Source organism: Miniopterus schreibersii (assembly GCF_964146895.1).
Source record: "Miniopterus schreibersii genome assembly, chromosome: 14".
Classification (NCBI taxonomy): domain Eukaryota; kingdom Metazoa; phylum Chordata; class Mammalia; order Chiroptera; family Miniopteridae; genus Miniopterus; species Miniopterus schreibersii.
Genome location: NC_138114.1, coordinates 50,890,699 through 50,915,287, shown reverse-complemented (window position 1 = coordinate 50,915,287; position 24,589 = coordinate 50,890,699). Strand labels below are relative to the sequence as shown.

Below are 24,589 nucleotides of genomic sequence, written 5' to 3'. Positions count from 1 at the left end.
GGGAGCCCTGGCAGTCTCGGTTCATCCTTGTGGGAGAGGGGTGCATGGGAGACCTCCCTCATTCCTTCCACAAGGGGAGCCAGGCTCCCACCCTGACTGTTGAGAAGTGCTCTCCCTCAGCTTCCTGCTCCCTGGTATCCTGGGCACTGGCTATGAGGGTGGCAGGTGCCCCAGGACAGGCACTAGGGCAGGTGCAGAAGAGGCCAGGTCCTGCCCTGTGACGCTGAGCCCTGGACCCCCTTGTGTGGTGGCTGCTGTCTCTCCCCTATTCCTGGTCGGGTAAGGGCTAAAATATCTCCTTGAAGACAGCTGCATTCAGACCCCACACACACACCCTTGCTTGGCCATCTGCCTCCAGGACCCACCAGGACCCCACCTCAACCTTCACCAAGATCTACAAGCGCAGCCTCTGCCTCCTGCAGGCCTGGGTGGAAGACTGCTACACTGTGGACTTCACCAGGAATGCCGGGCTGCTGGGGAGGCTCGAGGACTTCATCTCCTCCAAGGTGACCACTGGGCAGCACTCGGTAGTGGTAGCCACCACCCTACCCAGGACACAGCCATGACCCCTCTGCTTCTGTCCAGATCCTGCCCCTGGACGGCTCCGTGGAACACCTGCTGGGCCTCCTGGAGGTGGGCACAGACCGGAGGACTGAGGGTGCCCCACACAGCACAGACCTGGAGGACCCCAAGGAGACCGAGGAGGTCACTAGACCCCTCAACGCCCTCTGTAAGAGGCTTTCGGAAGACAGCATCTCCCGCAAGGTGGGGGCCTTTCCCAGGGGTGGGCCTCCCATGACAGGTGCTGCTCCCAGCCCAGAAGACCCCATGTGCTGTGCACCCACACGCAGACATGCACACACACATATGCACATTTGCATACACTCACGCATGTATGTGCTCATGTGGGCACATCACACGTGTGCCCTGTACATGCACACGCATGCATGCATGCAAATTCTTGCAGGCACGTGTGTGTGTGTGCATGCACACACAGGTACACAAGCATTCAGAGGCATACATGCACACACGTGCACACAAGCACATATGCACACATACTCCATACTGCCAGTCCTGGGGCTGGCACTTCCTGTCCCCCCTCACCCTGGGCAAGGACAGCAGAAGTGCTAAGATGACCTCACCTTCCTGAACCTTGGACCAGAGATCCAGGTAGAAGGAAGCATTGTCAGGAAAAGTCCTGAGCCAAGCGCAGCAACTGAGGGAACCTTTCCATAGATGTACTATGGAAAGTTTTGGGGCAATAGCCCCAAACTCAGTGGCTCTGTTTACAAGGGATCCCCTGAAATGACCAGGGAGAGTGTCCTCGAGCCTATACAGCTACAGGCAGGAGGGATGTGTTCTCTGGCTCTAGCTGAGCCAGGCTGAAGGGGCCTGGGCCTGGGTCCTCTCCCACCCCTGCCCCCCTGCAGAGCTTCCCCTGGAAGCTGCCCCGGGGCAATGGGCTGGCACTGCCACACCACAAGGAGCGCCAGTACACCATCGCATCCGCCCTGCCCAAGCCCTGCTTCTTCGAGGACTTCTGCGGCCCCTACGCCAAGGCCAGCGAGAAGGGGCCCTACTTCCTGACTGAGTACAGCACCCACCAGCTCTTCACCCAGCTGACACTGCTACAGCAGGTGAGGGGCCAGCTAGGCTGGAAGGCAGGACCCACGCAGCTCACCTGTGGGGCATCAGCAGGGATGCTTGGGTGCTTACAGGCCCCCACAGATGTTTGCTGGAGGGGCACACTGACACACAGTGAAGGGAGCCTGGTTGACGTGCACAGGCCAGGGTGGGATGCCCCCTAAAAGGGACCCAGGAGGGACTTTGGCTCTGGGCGCACAAAGGACACACCAGGCCTGCTGCCCACCCTCTTGTGTCCCTGACACTCCCACCTCTGAAGCACCACAGGGTGCTCTTCACACCACCATGGGTACCACCTCGAATACCACCACCTCCCTCCTGGATCTGGGCAGATGGTCATTCTTTGTGCCCTTGCACCCAGGAGCTCAGACATCTCTAGGCCCCTTTGCTCCCCACTGGGCCCAGCCCCCAAGCATCCCCTTCCCACCATCCTGATACCCCATGTCACTCAACAAGTGAAAGTAGTGACATCAACCCAGTACAATCACAACAGGGCAGGGGCCAGGCCCTACAGCACACAGGGCAAGCATTGCAGAAATGATCCCCACCCCCAGTGCCCAGGACAGTGCCTTGAGGGTGAGGTCCCTGGGAAAGGTACCCTGACTGTCTGTGTCCTTGTCTCCTCAGGACTTGTTTCAAAGGTGCCACCCTGTCCACTTCTTAAACTCGCGAGCCCTGGGCGTAATGGACAAAAGTGCGGCCATCCCTAAGTGAGTGTCTTCCCAGGGTGTCCTCCCGCAATCCTGGGATGGATGGTTGGCAGGAGGGTGTTGGCAGCTTCACCTAAGTGTCTCATGGACACTCTTGGCTGAAGAGAGATCCTGGTGTCAGGAACGGCCTGGGAGCTGGAGCCTCTACAGGTGCACAGCCCATCCTGGACCAGGCCCCAGCGTGGGTCCTTGCTGTGACACAGACCTGTGTCTCTTCCAGAGCCAGCTCCTCCGAGTCTCTGTCGGCCAAAACCTGCAGCTTATTTCTGCCCAATTACGTCCAGGACAAGTATCTGTTACAGCTGTTAAGAAATGCAGATGATGTCAGCAACTGGGTAGCCGCCGAGATTGTGACCAGCCACACCTCCAAGGTCGGCGCCTCTACAGCTGTGCGCTCAGAGCAGGGTGTGGGGTCTGGCTGCACAAGCGAGCAGCCTTCCTGAGGCGCCCATCGTTGGTCTCCCAGGGCAGGGGCTTCACAGGCCTTGCCCCAGGCCACGCCTTCTGTCAGCCATGACCTCAGACACACCATCCAGCCATCCAGTGGGCACGACCTGTCACACTCAAGCCTGGATGGCTCTTCACTCTCCTGGGGATGCACACTGGCTCTGGGCCGCCATGACAAGGCTCTGTCCTCCATGGAATCTGCACACGTCACACACACATACACTGCCTTATACATATAGTTCACACACAGACACACACACCCCCCATCCTGCTCGCACACACTCAGGGCTCAGAGAACACTCCCTGGGCTCCCTCCACACTCCTGCCTGAGCCATGTCCCGGGCTGAGTTGTAACTCCCAGCTGCCCCACTAACCTGAACTCTTCAAGGGTGGGGATTGACTTGGTCGCTGTCACATCCTTGCAGGCAGCACCTTGTATGTCCTAAGCCAGTTGGTAGAATAAATAAAACTCAGGTCTGTGGTCTGGTCAAGGTCAGCCTCCCACTTTCCAGGGGGCCAGGCCCAGCCTCTTCTAACCCCTGAGGCTTGGGCTAGACCAAGAGTATCTCAGCCTGAATTAACCCACCTGCTTCAGGCAGGGCACTGGGCAGGCCAAGGGGAAAAGTCACTGGGTCAAAGCCCCAGGAGCTGCCCCAGAGACCACCAAGGCCACTGCCTCCCCAAGGTAACATCCACTTCTGGCATTAACAGCCTCTGTAATTTGTTTTCCTTTCCCGATACTCCTTTGTGTCCCCCACCCTGAACCTGGCAGGGCAAACCCAAGTCCCATTAATAAATGTAGTTTTTTACTTCTTTCCCCTTTGGGGAGAATTTTCGAGCTTAGGAGTTTATTAGTTGACAGACTGATCCACCCTCACTTCTGCCAGAACATGGGAACAGGGAGCCTGGGCTCACCTGGTTTGTCCTAATTTACGATGTTACAAATATCATAGCATCAAGCGTAGCTTTGCTATGTGTCTGTTATAACCGGAAGACGCTGAATGCACCGTTTCCCATGTCAGTTGCAGGTAAATCTGCTTTCCAAATTTTTGCTGATTGCAAAATCATGCTACGAACAGAGGAACTTTGCAACCGCCATGCAGATCCTGGGTGGCCTGGAGCACCTTGCCGTGAGGCAGTCCCCGGTGAGTCCACAAGGGCTGCTGGCCTGGGCCGTGTGTCCTGGGGGCTATGGGCGCCAGCCCACTGCAGGGTCTCACTTGTGCTCTCATTCTAGGCCTGGAGACTTTTACCTGCAAAGATAGCAGAGGTCATGGAGGAGCTGAAAGCCGTGGAGGTACTCCTGCTTTGCGTGAGCTTCCTGCAGCTGTTTTCACCTGGGGCTCCTCCTTAATGATGCGATCTGCACAGCTTGGGGGTGGCACCTGTCAGAGCCAGCATCAGGGCCCCGGAGCAAACAGCTCCCTCAGAGTCACGCATGGAGCAGCCCAGCTTTGCCCACCTCCCCACGGGGCCTCTGCCACTTACCTGGACAGCTGGGAGTTCAGGGGCTCCAGAAGCCCACCTGCTAGGCCAGTGGCACAGGATACCGGTGCCCAGAGGACCAGAGCTTGGCTGGCTGGCCAGCCTCCTTGCCACCTGGCAAAGTGCAGAGGCGGCCTCACAAGATCATAAATGAGGAAACAGCATTTGGGGCAATGGGGCATTTCCCCCAAATAAGGCGGCAGAAGCAGGCCCCAGCCCGGACACAGCTCCCCGTGGATGAGAGGGCTGTGTGTGTCCTCGGCTGACACCAGACACGGGGGCCCCTGCAGCTGGCCAGCCCCATCTTGGTCTCATTTGGGGAGTTGGGTCACCAGGCTCTTTCCTGGAGCCCATGGGAGATTGAGTTAAGGAAGGAATTTGCCATTTCAGTAGTGGGAAGTGTCCAGCTTTCTGAGGGGGCCAGTGTTCCCTTTGTGGTGTCCAAGCTTAAGACATCTGGACTTTCGATCCCTGGTCTAATCTGAAGTGCATGTGGGCAGGTTGTAAGTCCCAAGGCTGTAGCGCCACGCTGCGGGAATACAGGCACCATCCGGGGTGGACTGGGCTGAGCCAGCCCCTGGCTGAGCACCCAGGGCTGACCTCTCGCCTGTCTCCCTTATCCACACCCCCGGCTGGGCCATCAGGTGTTCCTGAAGAGCGACAGCCTGTGTCTGATGGAAGGGCGACGCTTCCGGGCCCAGCCCACCCTGCCCTCAGCCCGCCTCCTGGCCATGCACATCCAACAGCTGGAGACCGGGGGCTTCACCATGACCAATGGGGCCCACAGGTGGAGCAAGCTCAGGTGAGGGGCCCATGGGTGCAGCAAGCTCAGGTGAAGGGGGCCCACAAGTGGAGAAACTCAGGAAAGGGGCTCACAGGTGCAGCAAGCTCAGGTGAGAGCCTCCCCCGTCCCCCTTGCTCCTCTGAGGCCTGGGCCCCCTGATCCTCACTCAATTCTCATCCCAGCCCAGGGCCTCCCAACCCCCTACCCCTTACCTGCTGCCACCTCTTGCTCTACAAACTAAGTGGTCTCAAAACATTGCGCCAAGGTCACTCCGACCTTCCGGTTGGGAGATCTAGGCCTACCTTGAGGCTCACCTTCAGTTGGCATGTGACTGCCCTCCCTGACCCGCAGGTGTCACATCTTCCCTCTCTCCCTGCCTCCACTGTCCCCTTTGGGCACCTCTCCCTAGAACTGTCCATGTAGGACTCATGGTCAGTCCCTCAGCCTGCTCCTGCAGTCCCACTGCTCACTGCCCAGCACAACTGGGGACTCACCTGGGAAAAGCAGACTGGAGGCCTGGCTGTAAAAACCACCACCATGACCCCAGCCCAAGAGGACATTGCTCCTTTCTGCCTCGGTAGGGGCCCTCAGAAGCTCCACCTCCAGCCCTACCTGTCCTCAGAGTTTCATGCCCATGTCTGATGCCACCCTGGGCCAGCCCAGTTCCAGGGGCATCCTCACTCCCACAACCTCCACCACACCCTGTTCTCTCCCTGCCTCTCCTCTCACCCTCCACACAGGCAAGTGGGGGCTGGTCAAGACACAGTCCATCCCCACATCCTCAGTAAATATTTGTGAAATGGAAAGTGGATGGATGGACGGATGGACGGATGGACAGATAACAGGCCTGAGTAATGAAATGAGGTTTGGCTTTGTCAATACAGACAGCTCAGAGTTTGTACTTTGAAGAGCTTTGGTCCAACCATTGTGGGCACGTCGGGAATTCAGGAGCCGCAGAAAGCTGCCCAGTGACCCATGCAGACTGGTGACTAATTTCTTTCCCCAACACAGAAACATAGCCAAGGTGGCGAGCCAGGTGCACGCGTTCCAGGAGAACCCCTACACCTTCGCTCCCGACCCCAAGCTGCAATCCTGCCTCAAGCAAAGAATCGCACGGTTCAGTGGGGCTGACGTGTCCATCTTAGCTGCAGACAGCAGGGCCAGCTTCCACCAGATGGTCAGCGAAAAGCATTCTCGGAAGATTCAGGACAAGTTACGGAAAATGAAAGCCACGTTCCAGTGACGGAGGACGGTGGGTCTGGATGTGAGATTCCACACCAAGGACAGAGCTGGGAAGAAAGGAGCCCACCTGCTCACTGCTCCAGGCCAAACGGCCCTGCGGGTGCAGCACCCGCCGCCTTAGACTAGGGACCCCCAACACGGGCCCAGCCTGGGCCTCTGGGTGCCAGGATGGGGGAGCATGAGGCTCAGACCACAACCAGGAGGGAATGAGCACCAGTGCAGGTCAGGGTGTTTCTGTTAGAAAATTTAAAAAATCTTTTTAATGAAAATAGAGTAAGTCAGGACCCCAGGATCAGAGAGAAACGGCTCTCACCACTTCTCCAGTGATCCACCCCACCCCCCAAACCCCACCCCCACCCACCCAGGCTCAGATTTTAACTCAGTTGCCCACTTCATGGGTCTGGCCTCCATGTGCCCAGCAGCAAAGACCAAGATTGACCTCTGACTCCCACACCAATCACAGGTTCCAAGGGGTTCTGAACCCTTCCATTGGGGCCCCTAACGCTTCCCAGTGGCCCCAGCCCCAACCTGGTTCACACCCCCACCCCCCCAGACCTTCCCCACACCAATTTCTGGCTCACCCTGTCCCAGCCGAGTGAGGGTCCCAGGCCCTACAGCCCTTCCTGCCACCCATCCCAACCGGCCTCCTGTTGCTGGCAAGCGCCTAGCAGCTCCACACTGGCAGCCTCCCCAAGTACCCTGTGGCCCCACATGCCTGCTACCCCCACCACTTAGAACAGCTCCTGGTGGGACAGGTAACGCCCTGGCGAAGTCTCTGCTTAGCAAAGCACGTAGGACACAACAGCTCCAAAGCAGAGGCAGCCTCAGGGGCCCTGAGAGGTCACAATCCTGTCTTGTGGCCTGGGGACCCCTGGGCTGTGGCCGCTGCCCACCTGCCTTCAGCAGCCGTGCATGCCACACACACACACACCTGGGCTCCCACAGCTTGCTGTCACCAGCAATTTGTCAGAACCAGCAAGGAAATGAAGTTTGCTGCCTCAATGGTGCCAAGCTCTTCAAGGCTGTTTCCAGGTGGCTGGTGCTGAGCATAGCTCTGTGAGTGGGGGATGCCCTCTGAGGGGGCCTGATATCACACCCCACACAGGGACTCTTCCCCACCACAGGAGGCCATACCCCCTGGCACCATCCCAGGCACCCACGTTTTTCCATTACAAGTCACTGCAAGACCCACTATAGCTCTTCTGAGTTTTAGAATTAGTAATTCTTGAGAGCAACCAGCTATATTTCTAGGAAAACTATTACTAGTGATAAAACGCTGCTCTTTCAATATCAAGATGTGTTTTCCCACATAAATTCATTTCAGACACCCAGGTCCTGCTTAAATGGAATACAGGGGACTCGGCATCTGTGGCCATGCAAATGTGGCTTTATTTGTATTTTTTTTTAGGCTTTTATATGAGGATTATGTTCTGCCAATCAACTCTTACATTTTCAGGTTTTGAATTTAACAAGATAGTGTCACAAAGCCTGAAGCAAAATTAGTGTCCAGCACAAATAAACATTCCAATTGTAACACTTTATTCAGGGGAACTGACGGGCTTTTGGCTTAAGCACGACGTTTGCATGGCGCCCCCATGTCATGTAGCACAGGTTTCTAAATAAAATCATTTCTACCAAGACAGCTTCCCTGTGGCTCATTTTGTTTGTCCCTAAAGTGACACTTGCTCTGTAGGTCAGGATAAGGTCTCCTTCATGGACAGATGGAGACAATCAGGGTGCTCATGAAGGGGTAAGGGTCAAGGGGTGCTTGGGCCACAGCCAAGTCCTAGGATGGCACAGAGAAAGGCAGGTCAGCCAACTCCTTTCTCATGCAGGCCCCCTACAGCATGAAGGTCTATGAAGAGCAAACTCATTCTGCAGTAAATACCTGCCTCTGGACAAGACTACAAACCACCCAAAATAACTGAGTCCTTAAGGCCTCCCAGTGCCACCACCCAAAGCTGCTCTGCCACAAACTGCCCAGCCCCAGCCACTCCCACCTGGGAAGCCCATGCGCACACGGGCACCCAAACCTCACTGCACCTTCGTGCGGGCAGGACAGTGGTGGAACGCTCCCAGGGCACAACCTCACCAGTGCCAGACTAGGCAGGGTACTCACGGAAGAGTTTGGGATTGGTGGACACCACAAAGATAGGGGTGGAAGGCCAAGAGCTCACAGAGTTTAGGGCATAAAGTGTTAGAGGAGACTAAGGACACCTTGGGACAGAAAAGGACATTGATGGAAAACCTGGTGCGACCCAAATAAAGCCTGTGATTTAGTCAATAGGGCTATACTGATGTTAATTTCTCAGCTCTGACAAAGCTACCATGGTCATCTGCAATGTTCACGGGAGGAAAGCACAGGAACTCTGTGCTGTTTGCAACCTGGCTGCAAATCTAAAATTTTCCCAAACTAAAATGTTGTAAAAACTATTGTAGTCCTGTCTGCATGGCTCAGTGGTTGAGAGTCGACTCATGAACCAGGAGATCATGGTTGGATTCCCAGTCAGGGTACATGCCCACATTGTAGGCTCGATCCCGGTATGAGTGTGCAGGAGGCAGCCAATCAATGATTCTCTCTCATCATTGATATTTCTATCTCTCTCTCCCTCTCCCATCTCGCTCTTAAATCAGTAACACTTTTTTTATATCTTGATTGATTTCAGAGAGACAATGGGAGAGGGAGAGGGAGAGACAGAAACACCAATGATGAGTCATCAATTGGCTGCCTCCTGCACACCCCCAGGCATGTGCCCTGACCGGGAATCAAACCGAGATCTCCTGGATCCTAGGTCAAAGTTCAATCACTGAGCCACGCCTGGCAGGGCCAATAACATTTTTTTAAAAAACTATTGCAGCTACTATACAGAAATAAAATTGATTTTTGTTTATTCATTCAATGACCTTGCTAAATTCAGTTATTAATTCTAATAATGTGCTTGTAGATTATTTTGTACTTTCCGTGTATACAATCATACAATCTGCAAATAAAGATGGTTTTACTCCTTCCTTTACAATCTCTATCCATCTTATTCATTTTTCTTGTCTTATTGCTCTGGCTAGAACTTTTAGAATAATGTTGAACAGAAGTGGTGGTGTTGGGCATTGTTGTTTTATTCCTAATCTCAGACAGTAATGCTCAAAACTTTACATTGACTATAATGTTGGCCAAAAGTTTCTTTTTCTGCAGTGTATGTGTGAATTATTATACTAATTCTGACCGCTGGTCGTATAGCTCTATTAGATCCAGCCCTAAGCCACCTGAACGCAGTGATGAACGCTACCTCCTGTGTCTCCTGTGCACATACTAAAACCACACCAGAAGGTGGGAGCAGAACCAGCGCACAAGACCTATCTGTAAGCACCACCCTGCGGCGCACCAAAGGCAAAAAGGAGGGGAATCGAGGCGGCCTTCCGGCCAGAACTTTCCAGAGCTGCTCCGCGCAGCGGCGAGCGGGCACGGCACATGCATAAACACGAGCTGAAACTTTGTGCCTAACGCACGTCGCGGTGTTAGTTTGCAACTCAATCAAACAGTTTAAAAAGTACTACCAATTGTTTGGCAAGTTCCTCCCCGTCGGGCCGGGGCGGAGCTTTGCTCTCGGCACTGGCGGCGTAGGGGCCCGGAAGGCTTTTGGAAAAATCTAGGCGCAAAAACAGACGGAGTTGAACTTGGCGGGGAGGGGGCGGGGAGGGGCGGGGCGGAGGGAGGGCCGCGTAGACCCGGCTGGGCTCGGACTCCGACGGAGGGCGGAAGAGCACAGAGTTCTCAGAAAGCGTGCGGGCAGCCTGGCGGGCTGCGGCCCGGACCCCGGCGCGCTTCCCCTCCCCACCCGGCCCCAAGATGCTCCTCCGACCCCGGCGGCCTCCCCCGACCACGCTGCCCGCACCGGACAGCCCAGACCTCGAGCTCGGGGCGGCCGGGGACTCCCCAGGAACTCCGCCCGGACGGCCCACCTCGCCAGGCGCGCCGGTGGCGCACGACCTCCCCGGGTCGCCAGTGTCCCCGGGCTCAGCGCAGCGCACGCCGTGGAGCGCGCACGAGACGGAGCTGTTGCTGGGCACGCTGCTGCAACCGGCCGTGTGGCGCGCGCTGCTGCTGGACCGCCGCCGAGCGCTGCCCACCTACCGGCGCGTGTCGGCGGAGCTGGCCCGCCAGCAGGTGCGGCGCACGCCCGCGCAGTGCCGCCGGCGCTACAAGTTCCTCAAGGACAAGCTCCGCGACGCGCACGACCAGCCGCCCGGGCCCTTCGACGCGCAGATCCGCGAGCTCATGGGGCTGCTTGGCGATACCGGGAGTAAGCGTGGCCGCCGCCGCTCTCCCGGACCCGGGCGCCCCCCGCGCGGTCGCCGCCCTGTCCCCAGTACGCCCGCTGAGCCCGGTAAGTGGGGTGGGGGAGGGGAGGGCTACGGGGGTGGGGGGAACCGGGTGGGTGGAGAGGGTACTGGAGGTGGGGGAGCGGCGGCAGCCCTAGTGCCCAACCCTACACTCGCCCCGGGTTGCAGACGCCCCGTTGCTGCCTGCCACCCGCGACCCCGACGTGGACCCCGCCTGGACGCTCAGATTCAGCTCGTCCCCGCCCAAGTCTTCGGAGGCCCCCTGCGATTCCGGCTCCCCGACGGCGCTCCCTTCCTTAACCCCCGCCCCCGGCCGCCCCGAGGACCACGCGCCCCTCCAGGCCCCCAGCTCCCCGCCGCCCCTCGACCCCGCCTGGGAAGAGCCCGACTCGCCGCCCAGCCGCCCCGAGAACCACGCGCCCCCACAGGCAGCGCCCCCGTCGCTGAACGCCGCCCTCCTGCAGACCCTGGGGCATTTGGGCGACATCGTGGCCATCCTGGGCCCCCTGCGCGACCAGCTGCTGACCCTGAACCAGCACGTGGAGCAGCTGCGCGGCTCTTTCGACCAGACCGTGTCGCTGGCGGTGGGCTTCATTCTGGGCAGCGCCGCCGCCGAGCGGGGCGTCCTGGGGGACCCGCGCCCCTGAGGCCTGGCCCGCGCCCGCCCTTTCTGTAGCGCCTCGGCTCCCTCGGCCCTGACCCCGTCCTGTTGCCCTTCCCCCCACACCTCTAGGTACGTTAAATAAAAAAGTTGCTTTTCCCAAATTAACCACGTGAATGTGTGCAGATCCCGCCTAAGGTAGGAACTGGTCCCCTGCCGGTAGGGCGAGGTTAAAATGGCCTTGGGGTCCTCGGGAGGGACAGGGGGACCCGAGGGGCCTCTGCCAGGGCGGGGTTGACTGGCCCCAGTCGGTGGGATTGCTAGCGGGGGCCTTACCTAGGCCAGTCTCCGGGGGGGGGGGGGGGGGGGGTGCTGCGGAATCTGAGGTTGGGGTCCTCCAGGTCTCTCCAGACTGCTCACGGGGTCTTGGCACCAACACAAACCAGCCTGAGGGCAAGCACTACCTCCATTCTCCCTTGCTGAGTAGAATATGGGGTACGCTGGGCCCGGCCCAGAGAATCCGAGGGCATGGGGAATGGCAGGAGCTCTGCCTGAGCCTGTGGGGGAGGGTGGAAGGTGTCAGCAGTCTCTGGCCCCACCACAGGCACCCAGACCTTTGTAGATGTGGTGTTCCCAGACTCCCACCTTTGTCAGCCCTGGGTCAATGGGCTGAGTTCCGTCTGGGAAAAGGGACTCCTTAAAGGCGCCTGGAACACAGGCCAGAGACCTGTGCACACCTAAGGAAGGGGCTGGTTCTGTCCCCAGGGAAGGTGACTGGCCTGGGTGGGGCCGGGTGGGAGGGGTTGAGGGGTCTGAGACTTGACATTGACTGAGGCCAGGCTCCCTGCAACTTTGAGAGGATTTTTATCAAAATTGTTGGGAATGTTTTCCCAAACAGTAATTGAGGACCCTGCTCTCGACCAGTGAGTCTGGCTGAGAGGAGACTGGGTGGAGCCAGAGGTGCCCCCTGCCCAGGCGAAGATAGGAAGTAGCCTGAGGCGCCTCACCAGCATAACAATACCCGCTGGAGCAGAATGTGGGGTGGGGAGCATTTCACCATCTAGGGGCTCATTCACAGAGACTTCAGCGAATTGCCTGGGGTCAGAAAGCTAAATGCAGGATAGGGGCTCCTGCTGGCTCTGCAGCTGGTTCTGACTGGTGGGGTTGCAGCCCCTCCCCCAGCCCTATTCAGGAGCCGCTGCAGAAGAGGCCACAGTTGCACCCTCAGTCAGCAGGGTCCCCTGGTGAACGAAGCTGAGCTGTGTTGATGGCAGGCCCTGAGGGCTCTGAGAGACCAAACCCATAGGACTAACTCCAAGGGTCACTTGTTTAAGACTTCCCTGCCTCAGCTCCAGGATCTCCAAGCTGCTGGAAGCCCGTTGTGTGAGGAGTCTGGCTTGCAAGTATACTCCCAACACCCTCCTGGGTGCAGAATCCCAGCGAACCTGCCCACCCCCAGGGGTGGGGACTTGTCGTTTGGTATGTTCATCACTCTAGTTGCTAGGTACCCTCTGCCCTGGAGAAGAGCTGTTTTGAGGCCAAGAAAAAATCAACCTAAGTCTGAGTTTGAGATTGCGAGGCCACCAGGAAAACCTCTTTCATGTTGACTGGGGCCAGGTCTGCAGGTTTAATCTGCAGAAGTAGATTACGCTGGAGTAATCTGCACACTCCTGCCTGGACAGCAGTAAATTCCTCCAACCTGGAGGGGAGAGATTTTGGCTGTTCATGGTTCCCTTGGCCCACTCCAGCTCTTGGCTAGTTTCTCTAACACCTTTGCCCTGGAGTTGCCCAAATCTCTTACTAGCCCGGCCTGTGATTCCCTTCACTCAGGGCTCTTGTGGGTCTGTGAGGGGAGGCATGTCCCCATTTTGCTCTGTGTCTCATATTGGGTGTCCTGGGTTTGGCTCTGGGCGTGTGAGGTAGACACACCCCAGTGGGATCAGTGTGTCCCCAGCCCTTGGCACGTCTCTCCCTATGCCTGACCACGAGTGCTGGGCAGTGTCTCCAGCAGGCCTCCCAGGGCCACTCTTCAGATTAGTCCCCCTTTCACCTCACTAAGGGGCTTCTTGGTCAGGTTCTCACCTTTTTCTTTCGTTGTGGGAAATACACGTACAGTTCACATTACCCATTTTCAAGTGTGCAGTTCAGTGGCAGTAAGGACATTCACACTGTCGTGCAATTGTCATCACCATCCATCCCCAGAATTCATATTCCCAAACTGAAACTATGTCCCCATTAGACACTAACTCCCCAGCCCCTGGGAACCATCATTCCACTGTTTCTGTGAACATGACTCCTCTAGGGACCTCGTGTAAGTGGAATCACACAGTACTTGTCCTTTTGTGACTTGGTTTATTGCACTGAGCATAATGTCCTCCAGGTCCATCTGTGCTGCGGCGTCAGAATTTCCTTCCTTCCTAAGGCTGAATAATACTCCAGTGTGTGTACAGACACTTGGGTTTCTTCTACCTCTTGGCAGCTGTGAACCACGCTGCTGTGAACATGGGTGCACAACCACCTGTTGAAGACCCAGCTTCCAGTTCTGGATAAGTACGCAGACGCGAGTTGCTGAACGGGGTGGTAGCTGTATGTCGAATGTTCTGAGGAAAGCCCCATGCTATCTTCGACAGCAACTGCACCGTTTTACATTCCCCCCAGCAGTGCACAGGGTTCCGATCTCTCCATGTCCTCGCCAACTGTGTTTTCTGTCTTTTTGACGGTGGCCGTTTTAGTGGGTGAAGTCGACACCCTTTGGTGACCCTTACGGCACCACACCTGATGACGCCCCCATCCCGCTGCTTGGTGGGCCCATCTAGCGAGTTTCTACCAGATGCTGTCAATTCCCTAGTGAGCGCGTCTGCGTCCCTACTCATCTGGGGTGTGCTGAGGCCCCGAAAGTATACACGTTGGCTGTGTCCCTCACCAGCTCAGATGACCAGCAGTGACCATGGGAGGGCACAGCTTCAGGGACGTGGGACTGGCTTTGCTTTTTTCCCTGTACCCCACGTTCTCTTAGTGCCACCCCACTGTGTTCAGGACTGAGTCAGGCCCTCACCTGGATCCTTGTCACCCTTCAACCTATCCTGCAGGGCTGTGGCACCAGCATATTCTCGGGCCACTTTGCTTCTGGGTGGGCAGCGAGCTCCAGCCTTTGCAAAGAGTCAAAGGTCCTGTGTCCCATGCCTGAGCTCCCGGCTTCACTTTCCACAGCCTCCTGTGTGGCAGCTCTGCCTTCCCAGAGTCAGGGCCACCAAGGCTGTCAGAGCTATGTGGATTCTCCCTCTTTCTGTATGTTCCTGACTGTGATATGACTCAGTCTGGTACTCACACATCTGTGTGTGGGCTGTCCCGTTTCCCTGTCACTACACATCTCTTCCCATGGCTGTTGCCGTCTGCACTAATTGTCATGTTTGTCACAAGAATCTCCCAGGGGTCACTGTCCTCACCTTATTTATCCAGAGGCGGCACTGCTCCTCCTGTTGTCTGAGTTGTCTGGTGCATGGCTGTTTTAATCTAAATTAATTTAAATCCCCACATATGCCTCAGATTCCACATTCAGTCTTTACGTAAAATTCTATTGTAGTTTAGTGTTACCTGTCCTTGGGCCCAGTCACCCTCTCCCAAGACAAGTGGGAGGCAACTTGAAATCCTGCAAGCAGGGGATTGGGACCAGCGGCCCACAATTGCTGGGTCTCCGAGGAGGGGCAGCCACCCCAGCGTGTTGCGGGTCCTAGAACCGGGAGGTGGGGGTGGAGGTCCGGACGTCCCCTAATGCTCCACCAAAGCCAAGTGAGGAAGCTGCAACCAGGCAGTGGTGGCACAGTTGTCACTGGCTCTAGTAGCTGAGGTTAGAGGGAGGGACCCCACTGGACAGAAGCCAGCCAGGTGTGGGGGACTGTGCGCAAGCAGGAGCCCAAGGCAGTGCTGAAGGGAACGATGGAGGGGCCGCTGGGAAGGGACAGAACCAGCCCAATGAGCGGCCAGGAAGGCGGGGCTCTCTGACCTGCTGAGGCGGGGTCACCTTTGGTCTGCGGAGGGGGGTTTGGATGGGGGGGTGTAGGCAAGGGAACCGGGAAGGGGAAGGTGGGGAAGGGGTGGGGGAGGGGTATTAGGGGGTCCCAGTTAGGGAGGAAGTCGGCCTGCAGAGGTGGGGGTGCTGGGGAAGGTGTGGGTATGCGGTCAGGAGGCCAAAGGACTGGCAGTGAAAGATCAGGAGTGAGGAGGTGCTAAGAGTGACTTTGGAAAGCTAAGGGCATGTAAATGGCTGACGTGTCATAAATTAGAGCTTTGGGCACACAGTGCGGTGATTCTCAGCAGGTGTTGCTCTTATCCCGAGGCCCGTCTGTGCCTGTGGCGCAGTCATGGGGCGGGGGATGACTTCCCTTCGCCGAGTTTGTGAGGCACCCCCACCCCGTCGGCCCCAGAGGATCTTCGCAGGCCCCTGCCGGCTCAGCCTTTGTCCCCACGCCCCTTGGGACACAGGCGAGTGATTCAGATCCTCAGGCTCACCCCGCAGGGTCTGGTGACCGGACACAGTCGGTACAGGGGTCCGAGGAAGACCTGGGTCAGCGCTGGCCGGTTCCTGCTGTGCTCATGAGGGTCTGGCTCCCACGTCCCTGGTCCCCAGAGGCCGGAGAGGCTGGGGAGGCGGGGCTCGGGTGTTAATCCCAGGGCAAGGACCACAAGCCCTTTGATTCCAAAGGTGGGGGTAGGGGCCCAGGACCACCGTCGGTGCCTGGCCCAGACTGGCGCCGGCACCCCAGGAGCTCAGGCTGCTAACCTGACAGTCGGCACTGAAGCCCTGACATTGGCTTGGGGGCTGGACCAGTGCCTGCACCCGACCCCCGAGCCCATTCTCGAGGGGCACTCAGGGCTGAGCAGTAGGTTTCGGTCTTGGACCCAACACTCATGAGTCTGCCCAGTGGCATCCAGGAAACAGATGCAGTAAGGCCAAGGTAGGAAAGGCCTAGGTGATGTGTGGTCTTAGGGTGGGGCCTGTGGTCAGAAGGGCAACACCTACGCTGGGCCCACCTGGCTGCACCCAAGGCCTCCCGGAGAGCACCAGCACCCTGGAAGCAGACCTGGTCAGGTCAGGAGTGAAGCAGCATTGGGAACAGAGTGACTGTCCCTAGGGTAACCCCCTGAAACTCGTGCTGCATACCCTCCCCTCCAGCCGCAAAAGAGGCAGCAGCTGAATCACGACCTTCAGAGGGTGATGGCTCTGCTGTCCTTCCTGCTTGGTTCCTCCTGGGAGCAGAGGGAGATGCCCACTCCCGAGCCAGCAGACCCCTCCTCCTTTGTGTCACGGGAATCCACAGGCAACTCCTAGGGCTCCATAAAGAGCCCCAGCCTAGAGGCTGGGTGGGGGCTGGTAATAGTGAGACAGAAGGGCCTCTGGACAGCCCCTCCCTGCCGTGTCTGGCTGGCCTTACATTCCCACCCAGCCAGACAGCCTGGATGCGACACGCGCTCATTCTCACTGGCCAGGCCCACCCTGTCATAGCAGCAGGATGCTGACTCCCTCAACGTGAAGCAACCTCTGTCAGTTGTACACCTGTCACCTCCAGCACTACAGACCCACAGGGCTGGCTGGAGAACGAACCAGGGGAGAGAAGGTGGACCCGGGACCCCACATGACAAGCCCCCAGCATGGATGCTGACATTGGAAGCGGCCATCCTCACCTTCCTGCAGCCTAGGCCAGCTGGGTGGGGGTGGGAGATGAAAGGATGTGACTAGTCCCCAGCCACACAGCCCCACCCCTCCCCCAGACATCTTGGAGCCAGGGGAGGTGTGAATGGCCTCCTTTGTGCCTCTGAATTGAAGGCAATTAGATGCTACTTATCTAGGGGGGATTTGAGCCATCCATGCAAATCCGATTCCCACCCCCTCTTCCTCCTGAGTTATAAATGCAGCCCAGCCCTACTAAACCTGAGGCAGACCCTGCCAAAACGGCGCCAGCCCCCACCGTCTGTCCTGTGGAAGACCCAGAGTCTGGCTCCACGTCTGTCCTGCAGAGGACCCCGAGCCCGGCCCCCACCTTCTATCCCGAGGCGGATCCTGAGCTGCCCCCGCGGTCCAGGCATGCCTCCCTCCTCTGACATGCCCCATAGCCAAAAGCCGACCTCCAGCTTTGGCTCTGTGGACTGGCTCTCTCAGAGCAGCCACGCAGGGCCCTTGCACACCTCCAGACCAACTGAGGTCTCCTGGGGGAGCCTCTCTGCCCCGGCCAGGGTGCCCAACAATGGGGAACCCCCTCAAACCGTGGGCATGGAGGAGGTGAAGTCCTCAGCTGTGTCTGCTCCAGGGACGTCCACGACTGGTAGGTCTAAGGGTGGGGAGAGGGATCTTTTCTTCCCAGACTGGGCTGAGAGCTGGGGAGGGTTCGGGAGGAGAGAAGCCAAACACACCCTGAAGCATCCTGTGTGCTGCGGTGGGAGGAGGGGCATTCTTACGAGGGCAGGGGTCTGGGTTTCTGCCTGATCCCTCTGGAAAGTGAACGCAAAAGCCGCCCTGGGAAGGGCGGGTCCCTCCTCTGGCCCCTTGAGTCTCCTCTTCTGCACCCTTCTCCTGGAGGGGCTGGCCCTTGCCCTCTTGCCCAGGCCTGGCTGCCCATGGACTGTGTCCAGGAGTCCCCACCCTCGTCCGGGTTCTCACTGAACCATCACGCCGACGTTAGCACTTTTGTGCACATGATTTTCTAGTCGTAAGAGTCCTGGGCCCATTTCTACGAGAGTCACAGGGTCTCGGATAAGTACCTCTTAAAGCTTGTGAAACCTGCCCAGGTCAGAGGGTGGTCGTCCCCCTGCACCGCCCCAAAGCCGAGTGCCCAGTTTGGCATCTAGACTGTCACAGTTTACCTAGAATCCTGCAGGTTTGGTTGGGGGCAACCACGACCCCGATTCCTGAAGACACAGCCTCTACTTTTCAGTACATGTAAATTGTACATGTGAATTCGCTGCCTTCGACCCATTCTGCTCTGGAAGGTCTAGGTGACTCCTGAGGCTTATCTAACCCTCTGTCATTTGCTGACTACATTTTCTAAGTTTGTCTTTCACTCGATGTGACTTTTAGGTTTAAAGTCTTATATGGTTGAAAGTGAGGGTTGATATTACCTGTATGTTTTTATTTTTAAAAAGTTTAAATAATCTTTATGGAGTAATTTTATACTTTGATCAGGTGAATTTTTAAATTCTCAGCAACCAGGAGCCCCCATCCCCCAAAAACAAAAAACTGCCAGTCACCCCGCATCAGAATCCTTCATGCTGGCTAATCATCCCCTCCACTCCCCAGAGCCCCCTCCAGAGTGAGTGTGTGCTCCTCTGGTGGATGCTCCAGGAAAGTGTTAAAACTAATTTTGAGCCTGGCTGGTGTGGCTCAGTGGGTGAACGTTGACCTATAAACCAGGAGGTCACAGTTCTAATCCCTGTCAGGGCACACGCCAGGGTTTCGGGCTGGGTCCCCAGTAGGGGGCGTGCAGGAAGCAGCTGATCAGTGACTCTCATTGATGCTTCTATCTCTCTCTCCTTCTCCCTCCCTCTCTCTGAAATCAATAAAATTAATTTTATTGATTAATTAGTTTAAAAGAAAACTAATGTTGTAAAATCTGCTTCTCCCAAAACAAATGATTGGCAAATTGTGCTCTATAAAGACCGTGTAAAGGATCTCCACCACACTGGCTGACCTTACCTCGTGGTGGGGTGCTGAGTGCCGTCCCCACCTCCTAACTTAGAAATTAGAAGACAGGCTTCCAGACACACGGTGCTCGCAGCCTGGTTTGTGGTGATGAAGGCTGCTTTCCCCTCAGCCCCTCATAGGCCTTGCATAGAGTGGACTCCCCCCGCCCTACCCCCACCTGCCTCTCTCACCTGGTGAACAGGAGTCCCTTGTCTGCAAGCAAAATAAACTGCTTTCTGGAAGGAGGTGGGTGGGTGGAAGTCATTCTTCTGGAAGGAACCAAGTGCCCTGGGATGGTGGGTCAGGTAAGGGTCTGTGTCACTACTGCTCCATCAGTAGTCATCTTTCTTCGGTTTCTGAGTCCCCGTGCTGTCCTGAGCCACAGCCTCCGGGCCCTGTTGCACACTTGACTGGGCAGAGGGGCTGTCACCAACACTGAGTAGGACAGCAGAACACTGGAGGTCTGTTATAAAAAGTGAGGCTGGAGAAGGCAGTCTGCCCTTCTTCAGGCGCCAGTCATATTTATCACCGTGTCTGTCATCTTCAGCCACGGAGCTTGTGGCACCTCCTGAGCAAGGGGAGTGTGTCTCTTGTGGGCCAATGTCCCTTGGAGCCAAATGGATTGCGTGCCCTTCCATCCTTCCCCAGGGTCCAGCAAGGAGGCGGACAGCACTCGGCCTCCCCGTGCCCGCACCGCCTTCACCGGGGAGCAGGTCAGCACCTTGGAGAGCTCGTTCCAGCACCACAGATACCTGGGCCCCCTGGAGCGCCGGAGGCTCGCCCAGAAGATGGGGCTTTCGGAGGTGCAGGTGGGGTCCCTGGGTTCAGCGAGCCAGGCAGGGCTAGGGAGGTGGCCTGTTCGTCTGCTCTGATCTTGCTTTTCCCACAGATAAAAACCTGGTTTCAAAATCGCCGAATGAAACACAAACGCCAACTGCAGGACTCACAGCTGAACATCCCCTTCTCTGGAGCTGTCTACACGCCCCTGGCTTTCTGCCCACCACCCTCTGCCCTGGGCAGCCACCTACAGCTGCTGCACCCTTGGGCATCCCTGCTTGGGCCCTTGGCACTAGCACAGCCCCCTGGATACTTCTGGGGCCCTTGCCATGTGGAACAAGCCTCGCTGGCCTCAACGTGGGTCTCTAGCAGCAGACGGCCTCTGATGTGCTGCCTCCCAGATCCTGGGAACCAGGCACACATGCTGGGCCCAGCCTTGTCCAGGGGAACCTGGGGCCTGTGTGTTCTGCCGGAGACCGGGGATGCCTTTTGAGGAAGCAAGAAGCCCAGTAGCCCGAAGCTGGGGCATGTCAGAAGCCAAGCCATCCCCCCACACACACACTGGGTGCGTGCAGAGCATGCCTGGCATCTACCTGCAGAGATAGTCCACATGTCTCTGTCTGTCACACTGACGCCCTGGTGTGGGCCTTGTGCTGATGCACAGAGGGGACCCGGACCCACCTTAAGATTCTGGAGGGTTTACAGTTTAAGACATTTTAAAACCACTCCTTCACTGAAAGCTGTTAAAAGGTCTGTGATGGCTCAGTGAACAGAATCAAAAGCCAGAGTGGACTTGTTCTGTGCTGGGCTGTTAGCATCTGATGAAAGGTAATCTACTCAATCTAAGGTGTTGGAAAAAATAAAGGTGAACCCTTTTTCTTCCAGGGCCAGGCACATGTCTCCAGCCTGAGCACCTCCCTCCCCCCAGTTTTTGGTGCCCAGGCTGTGATCTTGGGGGTGGGCAGGGAAAGTTGCTCAGGGGGTATGAACTCCTCCAGGCCCCCCTAAACCCCACAAGGAAAGTGGACATGGTGGGCTTCCTGAATAGATACAGCCCCTTAGGACACTTGGGGTGACACTGCACACCCCTTTCTACACTTAATTTTTTTTTTTTTTTACACTAATTTTTTTAATTGTACTCTCCAGGACACTGGGCTGCTCTGCCCAACCTCCTGGTTGGGACTCCAGTGCCTTTCTCGCTGCCCAAGAAGCTGTCAGAAGAGCCCCTACCCCTGGGTTGGGGTGCAGCATGTGACCCACAGGCCAGTCAGGGACCCAGGGGAGCGCTGTCAGGATAAAAGTGGAGAGCAGGGCAGAGCCTTTGGCATCCTGGACTCAGCCATGCCTACAGCCCACACAGGGGACACGGGCAGCTAGATCAGTGCAGCTGATGGATTGGGGTACAGTGATCTCTGCTTCCCTTCTTTTCAAGCGTCCCACCAGAGCCTCGTGGGGCTCAGCAGCAGAGCCCACCCCCAGCCCAGCTCCCTAGCCCGGAAGGATGGAATGAGGGGGCTGCTCTGCCCAGCATCCCTGCTGGCCCCCCCAGCCTGCGGTCCTTCGAGGGAGGAGCCAATTCTTATCAGTGAGATTAGAGGAGAGGCCGCCTGGGCAGGGCCTTGGCTGATAAAAGAGCTAATCGCTTCATTTGCTGGACGTGGCCGACCATTGTTTAAGCTCCCAATTCACAGGGTTCCCCTGTCGTTTTCCTAACCAGAAAGCTAAGACACGGGCCCAGGCTGCAGAGCTGGGGGTGCTGCGCTCTCCTGGTCTGGCCCCGGCATTCCTGGCCCGCCCATCGCCACCTTCTGCCACCAGGCCTCCTGGAAGTGTCCCGCTGCCAGTGACCCTGGTTATCAAGGTCAGGAACCACCCGGGCCCTGCGTGGGAGCCCTTTCTTCCCCTTCCTGTGTATTTTTGATTCCTTCCTCCACAGGACCACTCTGACCAGTGTGACCCCTCCCCCAACCAGCACTGACTAGAGGAAACCAGCGCACAGCAGTCGCAACTTTGTTTTAAACTCTTATTGTCAAAACAAGGCCACACTGAACTTCCCTTGCAAATAGCTTTATTGACATTTCTGGTCGGAACATCAACTCTGCTCATTATTACAAAAGTATAATGAAGGTGTAAGTAGGACCTGTTGACGTCCGTGTCACACCCTGGCCTGCACAGGAGACCCAGTCAGTCACCCCGTGTGGCCCCAGCCCCACACCCCCAGTGAGGCTTGTCTAGGAAGGGCTCTCAGCTCCTGGGCAAAGATCAGGCGGAGGGGAGGGGAGGGGAGGGGTGGGGGTTCCAGGACCATCCTTCCCACACCTTTAGGGCTGGTACAAAAACAAGCCTTTCAATTTCTCACCCAGCAATATCTGACCCACCCCCGAGGAGGAAGGCAAGGAAGCCCCCAGGGTCCCACAGCCTTCTGATTTGAGGGACGTTGAGGTGGGTCAGGATGTGGTGCAGCGGAAGGAGAACCTCGTCGCCCCATTTTCCCATGCCCTACACCTCTTTAGGCCAGACCCTCAAAGAAGTATATGCATAGGAAAAAGGAACCACGAGAGACTGTGGGCGGCTGCAGGGCACCGGGGTGGCCGTCCTGGCGAGGGTCCTGCGGGGTCGGCTGGAGGAGCTGCAGGAACTTGGCGAGTCCTGTGGGTGTGAGCTGATCCAGGCAGGGAGGCAGGGAGGCCTAGAGCCTCTACCTTACCTGGTCCAGCCTCCGATCTCAGGTCCTGGGTGGCCGGCGAGGCCAGCGGGGCCTGGGAGCACCGAGGAGAGCTGCCTGCTGATCACGGAGCTCTGCAGCTGCCGGCCTCTTGCCCCTTTTATGCAAGGCAGAGACCTTGGCGGCTGGGCACACCGGGCAGCGGCTGTCACATGTGGTTGCAGGCTGCGCCGGCCAAGGACCTGGCCACCCCCGCACCTGCGAGATCGGGGCACAAAGACCTGCTCTGAGCAGAGTGCTAAGTTGCACCCTACAGGCGGGCAAGCAGGAGGGCGGGCGGTGAGGCCCACGGATCCTGGAGGCAGCTCGCTGGGACCTGGGACGGGGCCAGCACTGGCCGGGCGCCCTCCTCGGGCACTTATCTCCTGAAGTGCGGCCGCTTGTGTCAGGGCCGGAAAATGCACACAGGCGTCCCTCCTCTCCCCTCCCCTCCCCGCTCCTGGCTCGGGGATGTCAGCACCCCTGCCCCAGGCACTGAGTCCCAGGACCACCGCTTCTCCCCCAGTCTACCCAAAAGATCAGGGGGCAGTTTTCCAAGGTCCACGGGCACCTGACGTCTGCTCAGTTCTGCTCCCAGAGCTCCTGGGGGTGTCCGGAGGGCAGGAGCTCTGCAGTCTTGGGGACACGCTAGACAGACAGCACCGAGGGGAGAGCTGATCAAAGACCCAAGGCTGCCAACAGACAGAGAGACACAAGCCCACGCCACCCCTCCTCCAGGCAGGTGCCCTCAGGCAGGGCAGCTCAGCCCCTGTTATGTGTGGAAGTATGTGTCCGTGTGTCTCGGTGAATGTACAGCAGCCCCTGGGGCTCTTACCCCACCTGTGGGGTTGGGAGCTCATCGGGCTGCTGCATCCATGTCCCCAACGGAGCTGGGTGGACAAAGACAGGCCCCTCAGGTGGAGGTATAGGTGGACAGGTGAAGGAAGTCAAGGGAGAGAGTGTTACCATCCATGTCCCTTGGGCACACCCAGGCCCTCGAGGCAGACCTCATGATGGCCTGGACCCCTGTTTGGGCCAAGGGGTGTGACTGAGAAGCTGCAGACCCTGGGCTGAGTGGGACAATGGGAAACTACCCCACCCGTGTCGGGCTTGTGTGCAGACCATGTCCTCTGGGAGAGATTGGTCTCCCCCAAACACTGGCTGGGACTTCAGGCCACTGTGCTGTGGGTGATGGGGGCAGAGGAGTAGAGACTAATGGGTCAGTGGGTCAGGAGCCTCCTGGGTCAGGTGGGACCTCTGGGCTGGATGCCCCCTGAGGCTTGGGGGTGGAGACAAAGGGGTGTCCCACTTCCGCTGTGGGTGATGGAGAGGAAAGCTCTCCAAGAGCTCCGACATGCTCACGCTCGCTCACTCACACTCACGCTCATACTCTTGCATTTGGGGACTCAGACACTCCCCACACTCACCTACTGACACACACACTCCTCACATTCATTGAAGCCCTAGAGGAGAACCACCTACTGAGTCTTAGGAAGCCCCCTCCCCCGGGGGGGGGCATGTAAGGGGAAGGGTCCACAGTCCCACCCACCCTCCCTTTCACAGCTGCCTCCAGGGCTTCTGGGAGAGCACTGTGGTTCATGACCTTGGGCTCCTGGGGCCAAGGGTCTGAGGGAGGGAAGGAGGCCAGAGGCAGAGGAGCAAAGAGACAGACCGGGAAAGGGGTGGGGAAGGGCCCTGGATTGCCCGAAGGCCTAGTCCTTCACTTCGTTTTCTTAAACTTCTGATTATAAAATTAATGAGCCTGGTTATAAACCACTTTTAAAATCAGAGAGGTGTAAAGATAAGGACCGGCACCCAACCCGCCCTCTGGGGTGTAGCTGCCCCTCACTGTACCCTGCCGCCTCCTTTCCCTTTGAAATTGAGGAGCCAAGGACTTGTCCAGGGGTGGGTGACCGATTCCCCACCAGCTGGGAGGAAGGGACCTGACCCACTGTGTCCAGGAGCCTCCCTCTGGCCGCCCAATGGAGCTGGTAAGAGGGAGGCGGTGGCTGTGGACCCAGGCACTCAATGCAGGGTTCCAATCCCAGCCATGTGGCTGGGGCCCCGGAGAGCCCTCACCCTCAGGGTCCGAGCCCCCTCACATGCCTGTTCTGCAGATGTGGGAGGTGAGGGATGGACTCAGGGACAGCTTCAGCGCTGGAGAGCTGAGGTCAGGATGCCC

General features: G+C 57.6%; 3 protein-coding genes across 3 annotated transcripts in view; all 3 read left to right on the top strand.

Annotated features, from left to right (window-relative positions):
* KNDC1 (kinase non-catalytic C-lobe domain containing 1) overlaps positions 1-7,953 on the top strand; it is a gene marked incomplete at its 5' end in the record, with an annotated part of 32,102 nt that extends 24,149 nt beyond the window's left edge. The window contains 9 exons of the mRNA XM_081158479.1: positions 359-506; positions 586-765; positions 1,431-1,637; positions 2,272-2,354; positions 2,575-2,725; positions 3,824-3,946; positions 4,039-4,098; positions 4,931-5,088; positions 6,082-7,953. Coding sequence (XP_081014605.1) covers positions 359-506; positions 586-765; positions 1,431-1,637; positions 2,272-2,354; positions 2,575-2,725; positions 3,824-3,946; positions 4,039-4,098; positions 4,931-5,088; positions 6,082-6,313 — 1,342 coding nt within the window. The 3' untranslated portion in view covers positions 6,314-7,953. The remainder of the gene's footprint in view (positions 1-358; positions 507-585; positions 766-1,430; positions 1,638-2,271; positions 2,355-2,574; positions 2,726-3,823; positions 3,947-4,038; positions 4,099-4,930; positions 5,089-6,081) is intronic.
* A 2,203-nt stretch (positions 7,954-10,156) lies between these two features.
* Positions 10,157-11,297, top strand: UTF1 (undifferentiated embryonic cell transcription factor 1; the record flags this gene model as incomplete). Its single annotated transcript, XM_081157889.1, has 2 exons — positions 10,157-10,694; positions 10,819-11,297. 2 exons carry the CDS (start codon positions 10,157-10,159, stop codon positions 11,295-11,297), a joined length of 1,017 nt encoding a protein of 338 aa, XP_081014015.1.
* Positions 11,298-17,333: 6,036 nt separating this feature from the next.
* Positions 17,334-20,196, top strand: VENTX (VENT homeobox; the record flags this gene model as incomplete). Its single annotated transcript, XM_081158135.1, has 3 exons — positions 17,334-17,571; positions 19,575-19,735; positions 19,816-20,196. 3 exons carry the CDS (start codon positions 17,334-17,336, stop codon positions 20,194-20,196), a joined length of 780 nt encoding a protein of 259 aa, XP_081014261.1.
* Between the last annotated feature and the right edge of the window lie 4,393 nt (positions 20,197-24,589).